This window comes from Penaeus japonicus, unplaced genomic scaffold (genome assembly GCF_977035675.1).
Source record: "Penaeus japonicus unplaced genomic scaffold, GWHDUDI00000001_assembly GWHDUDI00000021, whole genome shotgun sequence".
Classification (NCBI taxonomy): domain Eukaryota; kingdom Metazoa; phylum Arthropoda; class Malacostraca; order Decapoda; family Penaeidae; genus Penaeus; species Penaeus japonicus.
The window spans coordinates 25,917,034-25,924,533 of NW_028234423.1; the positions used below are offsets into that span (position 1 = coordinate 25,917,034).

Consider the following 7,500-nt stretch of genomic DNA (forward strand, 5'->3'; position numbering starts at 1 on the left):
GTGTGGGTGTATGATGGTCAAGAGCAAAAGCAAGCTGAATCCACTGGCTCATTAAAGCAATTCAATGCATATTCAGGAACTATATAAATAACTTGTACTTCTTGATCAATGAACTCCTGGCTAGAAAATCTATCATATTAAAGGTATTGTTAACTAACCTTGGTCTGTGTCCTTTTGGAAAAAAAATCAGGAAGTGAATAGCCAAAAAATCTAAAAAAGGGTTTATAATTCCCTTTATATGATGCCTATTTCATATTTCTTACTAATTTAGTCATTGGTCAAGCAATTTACTATTACTAAAACTATTAAAAAATAATAAATAAAAAATAGTTACAATTAAACAAAAAAAATAAAACTTGACAGACAGCAATTTCCAACATCAACATGAAAATGCACCTTATAAACTGACCACCATTTCCTTAGTTGTGAAGACGTGGTATTCGACACAATCTTAGATTCTCTACATTTTGTTCTCCTCTTCTCTTTTAGTCAATGTATGTATCAGCTTTAAGAGTTATACCAGTGTTATTAAATAGTTTCAGGATACTGACAATCAAAAAAAAGCCCTTTTCAAATGGATTTCAAATTGCGTTACAAACGGCAAGACTGCTGGGAAGTTAATCATTCCCCGACCCCTTTACTACACTACCTTTTCTTAATCGTAAAAATAAAAGCCTCTCAACATTATTGTCATGGTCATTTCCAATATCTCAAACACCTCTTCCTAAAATAGACATGAAAAATCACATCACACTATGCTTACTTGTGATATGTTTTACAATTTAAGTCAAAGAAAGTTTCAAAGATTAAGTTCTACCAAAAACTTCAGAACTGTATATTCTTTACTTGTTTCTTCAGTTACCTGAATAAAGATACCATGCACAAAAAAAGGAATGGAAGCTTATAGATTCTGACATAATATACATAGGAAATAGTACTATTCTTGCACACATTTACATATGGTTTAATAAATTACAAAAGATAAATAAGGGATCTGATAAATTAACTTTTTACAAAATATTTGATCTCTTATGAAAATATTATACAAATCATTATCATTTTTTTCCTTCTACTTATATATACTCAAGACTTAAATAAATTAATTTGTATTTAGCCTAGGAGGCAAAACAATGATTACCTCAACATGAAAGAAGGAAAAATGATGACAAAACAAAAACACACTGAAGAGGAGAGAAAAAAGAAAGAAAGAACAACTCCATGAAAGCCCCCCCCTTAAAAATCAGATTAAGAAGAAAAGAAAGAAAATTTCTATATAACAAAAAAGAAGAAAAAAAAGGAAGTATAAACCCAACACAGGCCAGTCTCTCCCATTCGGTTTGCAGGCAGACCCTTCTAATGAGCTACCCAAGTACGTTTGCAATGATGTATGCATAAAAGTAGTGACAAATGAGGTGATAAAACAACAAATGAAAATGATGCTATCTGATTCTAATCTACATTTCGGGGTACAATACAGAAATCAAAGAATTTCATAAATATCCTTTTCCTGCTAATTCTCCTGCTCTATAAACACCTTTCTCACCAAATAGATCCAATGCTTTTGGATCCAACATCTGTTTATACATTTCAGCACCCATGAATGAAAGGCAGACAGGAAGAAAAACACAACTTCAGAAAGAAATAGAAAGAAATAAAAGACAAAAAAAAAAGAAGAAAAAACAAAACAAGAGGCACAGGATATACAAAAAGAAAAAGTAGGAAAATAGATATAACAACACGCCTCTTCTACCTCTCCCTTGAATGCGGGACAGAGAGGTCTGCGGGGTCTTTGCAAGCCTGAACGCTGCCTGTGATCCCATTCTCCTTTTCCCCATCCTGACTGTGGCCACTCTCAGCGGAGAGAGCTGGTGCTTCGGTTCCACCTTTTGTCTCCTCGACTGCTTTCGAGCCAACGGCAGGGGTAGGGGCGGGCATTGACGAGGTGCTGGAGGCTGGTGCTTCTGCCTTGGCCCTGTTGTGTGCCAGGTGACTCTTCACAAGGTGCCCAGCGGCCAAAGCTGACATGAGGGACAACTCCCCGGCCAGAACCGTTGCTCCCAAGATCTTGGCGAACTGGGAGGAGTTCTCCCCTGGGGTGTCTTTGTGGGCACCTAAAGAAAATTGTTTTATAAAAAAAATGAAAAAAGTAGTAAGGCACATACTTAGTCTAACATAAGCACAAACTCAGATATCGCCTTCCATCTATAAACGCTCATATTCATTACAACAGACTCTCATACAATTTCAATAATCAACATCAACATATTTTAGAAGTTACTGTTCTTTCCCTAAAACTAATCTACTAGCAAATGGTTTCTTACTATTCCGTAATACCAATTATATGAAATTCCTCATTTACTTTGTACATATTTTAAAAATTCATTCAAATGCATTTTCTACTACTATCTATACATGTGCATGTCTATGTATGTAAATGTGTATATATGTGTATATATATGTGTGTGTGTGTGTGTGTGTGTGTGTGTGTGTGTGTGTGTGTGTGTGTGTGTGTGTGTGTGTGTGTGTGTGTGTGTGTGTGTGTGTGTGTGTGTGTGTGTGTGTGTGTGTGTGTGTGTGTGTGTGTGTGTGTGTGTGTGTGTGTGTGTGTGTGTGTGTGTGTGTGTGTGTGTGTGTGTGTGCGTGTGTGTGTGTGTGCGTGTATCTGTGTGTATCTGTGTGTAACTGCATGTATGTATGTATGTATGTATATATGTATGTATGTATGTATGTATGTATGTATGTATGTATGTATGTATGTATATATATATGTATGTAAGTGTGTATGTAAGTGTGTGTATGTAAGTATGTGTGGGAGTGAATATGTGATTGAATGGATGAGTGAGTGATGAGTGAGTGATGAATGAGTGATGAATGAGTAAGTAAGTGAGAGAATAAGTGAGTGTGTTTGCTTACATGTGTGAGCTGTTGTGTGCATGCCTGGGACTTTGCATTTGTCCTCTCTCCCTCTCTTAAAAGCAGATGATATATCTAGAAGCTTCTACAAAATACTATGTTGTGCATGCAAGCAAGCCAATTGCTCAAACTAAAAGGATTGCATCTATTTCTAATGTAACCAGATCTAGGCCTTTTCTCTTGTTGGTAACAGAAATAATGATTCGTATAAGCACACTATATTACCAGAAAATTACTTTTCTTCAGTGTTACTTTCTTTGCTACATAATAGCATTTCCATTTTTTGTTTGAAAACTTGAAGTACAGATATGAATTAAAGAACAATTATCAGAGGAAAATAATTTACGGTAAATTTAATCTTCATGGGTTATTTTCGGATAAAAAACAGCTAGAAATTAGAGGGATTGGGAAAATGTCTTCTTCACATTCTTGGCAGAGCAAACTTGCTCAACAAACATTTCCCCTTAAATCTATTACAAAAAAAGGTTGACTTTGGAAAGCTGTAGCTCTGAAACTACTGGTATGATGGTCATAATACTTCATGACTGTAAATGCTCTTTGGTTAAGAATATTCATATCTTCGAGTAAGATATGAAGAGTAAATCATATCTTAGATCTTACATCAACATTAAAAGTCCAAGCTCAGAGTTTTGATCTTAATCATTTTTACATATTCTCACTCCTATCATTAGTTCTCAATGTAAAAATAATATAAGACTCTACTTACTAATGCCATGGTCATCCACAAACAGTTTCTATGCATAATTTTGTTTTCTTTTCTATACCACACAGCAATCCACAAGATTCATCTATTTACGTCTATACAATTCACGGACTCTCATGTACTATGGCAGCCAAGTTTTCTCCTCATTCTTTACCAAGCTATAAGATATACCTTTAACATATTCTTTAAACTATAAAGAACAACCTAAGAAAAAAAAGAAAGAAAAAAAGGCCTATGCAACAAGCAAAACAAAAAAAACAACTTAAGAACTAAAGAAAATAAAATAACCAAAGGAAAGGACATCAGTTTGCAGGCTATATGAATTGATCCTAAAACTGATCCTTACCCACAGACTGACCTTTGACCCCCAGCATGTTCAGGCAGGCAGACTGCGGATGGAGTCCCGTCCCGCCTCCGACTGTCCCCACCTCCAGAGAGGGCATTGTGACAGTGATGTGGAGGTCCTCACCGTGCTCACCCCATGACTCCATCAGTGTCATGCAGTTACTGCTGCCCACAACTTGGGCTGGGTCCTGTGAGCAGAGGGAGGATGGTGATATATCATGGTTTTCTGCTGTACACAGAGATTAACAGTGAAATTTATTTTGTTGTGGTATATACTTTAACTCAAACTTTGTATACTGTGTTTCTGTAACAACATAAATAAACAATTAGCATTTAGTACTGATACGGCATCATAACTAAAGGAATGAATAGTTTGCAATTTCAACAAAGAAAAAATGCAGCTGGATAGTGATCTAACCTTGCAAAACAGGCTTATCGCAGAAGGGTTAACGGAGTGAAAATATGTTTCTTCATACATCTAATTCATAAAAGCAGACACTACAAGACAGATAAACAGAATAAAAGGAGGAGGCAAACTAACCTGTCCACAGGCAATGTATACAGCAGCCACAATATTTGCAGCATGGGCATTGTTGCCCCCAATGGAACCAGCTAAGGAGGATCCAATCAAATTCTTTGTCACGTTAGCCTCCACGAGAGCAGCAACTGTGGTTTTCAACACTGATGTTACCACTTTGCCAGGAACAACGGATTCACACACTACAGATTTTCCACGACCCTCAATCCTGTGGAAAAATATCTTTTAAACAAAGTAGTTCTCTATTCCATTTTGCATTATATAAGGTATGCAAGTGTGATTTTATATTTCTTTCATGAATGTGTGTGATGCACATTGGCATGTCTGTGAGTGTATGTGTATGCACATAAGTCTGTAAGGATTGGCATCCAATTCTACTCTTAAACTATCCTAAGCATACCAGTTTATTGCAGATGGTTTCTTGTCCACACAATAGTTTCCACTGACACTCAAGACTTCAAGCTCTGGAAAATGGTTCTTCAAGGCTTTCAGTCCTGCCTCTGTACCCTGGAAAGGAAAGAGAATAGTTAACATAATACCAGAGACAGTAATTCTGCATGAATTATTAATATTTTCCATAAGAAAGCCAGACTCCTTACAAATTTTAATACCATTTCCCACTGTGACTCATACAAAGTTCTCAATGAAATAGAAACTACTACACTCTCTACACAAACACTCTCACTCTCTCACAGGAACTGCATCCTTTCACACTAAAACCTTTCCACCTCTGGACTCCAGACACATACCTTTGAGACCATGTTCATTCCCATAGCATCTCCAGTCTGGGCCACAAACCGCATGTAGAGCAACCTTCCTGCCAAGCCAACATGCAAATCTTGAAGACGAGCAAACCGGCTTGTGGAGTCAAATCCCTCTTTGATGATGGCAAAGTTCTCCTTCTTACGAATCCACTTGTACACTTGCCTGTTGAAAGAAATGAATAATCTAATTATTCCTCTACATAATATTTTGGAACTATGTTAATACACAGTATTCAAAATGCACATATAAACTGGTCTAAAACATACAGGAGTATTTATTCTGGTTTGTCTTCTGTACTCTGATTTAGATGAATACATTTTCTGATATTACCTATCTATTCCATTTGCTCTCAATTCCATTCATATTTCATTATTCAACTTCTTTACTAGAATAATATCAATTCCTTTAAGTAACTCGGACTCATCCTTACCAAATTCACACTCAAACCTACACAAACACATGCATAACAGTTACTTATTTCACTATAAGGGAAGCACTTACGTAGCTTGGGAAGCGGTGGGCATCCTTACGCTTGGAGCTCGTGTCATGCCATCACGGATCACCTCACTCTTGACACCACCAACAAGTGCTCGACATCCACGGTTTGTTGAGGCCACTAAACAGCCTTCAGTAGTTGCCATAGGAATCATGTACTTCTTCCCATTTACCAACAGTGGCCCCGCAACACCAACAGGTACTGGCACATAACCTATGACGTTTTCACAGCATACGCCCATTACCTACACAAAGATTGGTAATATTGGAGGTCAAAAGTCAAACACATGTAAGTTTTCCTTCAATAGAAAAAGGCAAAAATAACATTTCCCTATATCAGCCTGCCCTCACCAGGTATACCACTTTCATGTACCTCAAAATCACAACAAAAATAATGACAGAACCAACAAAAAAGTCACTACCATTCCCCTTACCTTCGTATAGTCGTAGTGATCGAATGGCAGAGTCTCCAGGGAATTCTGGGATGCAGTGTGAGGTGCAATGACACTCCTGCGGATGGCCACAGCTCTTAGTGGGTCTCCGAGCACCGTCTCCAGCTTGTATCCTGGTAAATGCTTTTTCTCCACCATTTGCACAATCTCCTGGTCTGTTAGGGACTTTGCACCTGCCTGTTAAAGAGTAATTCATGGTTTGTGAGAAAAGGATTGAAAGAATGAAAGAAAAATCAAGCTTAAAGATTCTCTATTCTTGCCTCGCTCTTTCCATAAAATTCAAAGGTGCATATCACATCTGCTCATCCCACTTCATACCTCAGAGTTCATGACCAGAAGACATTCATCAATGCTTCTTGGGGGCTTATCATCCTCCTTTTCGAGGCAATATCCTCTGAGACTCATCACTTCCTTGTCTGTCTGAGAACCACAATCTGTTTTCTTTGGCGGGATCTCTTCCCACTGTGAGTTGCAGCTGGTTGTCCTGCTCCTGGTACGCTGACGGAGTATTCCTGATGTGCTTAGGCCTCCTGCGAGGAGAAATTGAATTATGGAAATGTACATCCATTTTATTTCTTGCTGCCTACATGGAAACAACTGATAACTCATTAAAATAAAGCTTCTCACCCAAAAATCGACAATAGCAAAAATAGCAGCCATCTACTGACCTTTGTTATTTATCCTCGAGTTGTCCAAAGTGTCTTGCGGTGTAATGAGACTGTCGTGAATAAGGTTCTCTTCAAGCTGGCCCTGCGACTCAAACAGAACGTACTTGATGATCAGCGCTACCAGCATCACCATGAAAACAATGTGATCAAGTCCTGCATTCAGCAACCTGCAAAAATAATAATAATCAGTTCTGTATACTTGGCTTGCAAGAACTTGAACTAAAGTCTTAACAATCTGCCTTGGTAATACCTATATAGTTTACCCGACATAGTCCCTGGGTTCACTATTATTGTTATGTCTTTAAATGTTGTTCTTTATCCCAAAATCCACAAAGCTCAAATAATATACCTACGGAATCTGCTAAACATGTCTTCATCCAACTGCACTCATCCCACCTTTTCCAAAGGACCTTTACCTATAGAATACCTCTTCATGCGAAAGTACTTACATACAACAGCTCGGCTATTGTATTTGAGGTTATAAAAAAAGTCATCTTAACAAAGCAACTAAAATTAACCTATTATAGACAGACTTCTTGGGTTACACCCAAAGGCTTCTTAAAATGGCACCTAGACATTCACCTTCATAATTCTTTTTTC

The 7,500-nt window shown here is 37.6% G+C and overlaps 1 protein-coding gene across 4 annotated transcripts in view; it reads right to left on the bottom strand.

Annotated features, from left to right (window-relative positions):
• Hmgcr (HMG coenzyme A reductase) overlaps positions 1-7,500 on the bottom strand; it is a 57,683-nt gene that overhangs the window by 1,191 nt on the left and 48,992 nt on the right. For 2 of the 4 annotated variants that reach the window (XM_086548917.1, XM_043006393.2), the window contains exons 9-17: positions 6,901-7,067; positions 6,551-6,762; positions 6,215-6,409; positions 5,787-6,025; positions 5,270-5,447; positions 4,921-5,027; positions 4,524-4,728; positions 3,996-4,170; positions 1-2,111 (exon numbers count right to left, since the gene is read on the bottom strand). The exon at positions 1-2,111 is cut by the window's left edge and continues 1,191 nt beyond it. In XM_086548917.1, the coding sequence (XP_086405043.1) occupies positions 1,747-2,111; positions 3,996-4,170; positions 4,524-4,728; positions 4,921-5,027; positions 5,270-5,447; positions 5,787-6,025; positions 6,215-6,409; positions 6,551-6,762; positions 6,901-7,067 (1,843 nt within the window). In that variant the 3' untranslated portion in view covers positions 1-1,746. Of the gene's footprint in view, positions 2,112-3,983; positions 4,171-4,523; positions 4,729-4,920; positions 5,028-5,269; positions 5,448-5,786; positions 6,026-6,214; positions 6,410-6,550; positions 6,763-6,900; positions 7,068-7,500 lie in introns of all 4 variants that reach the window. The other 2 variants (XM_043006392.2, XM_043006391.2) reach the window with 1 other exon arrangement.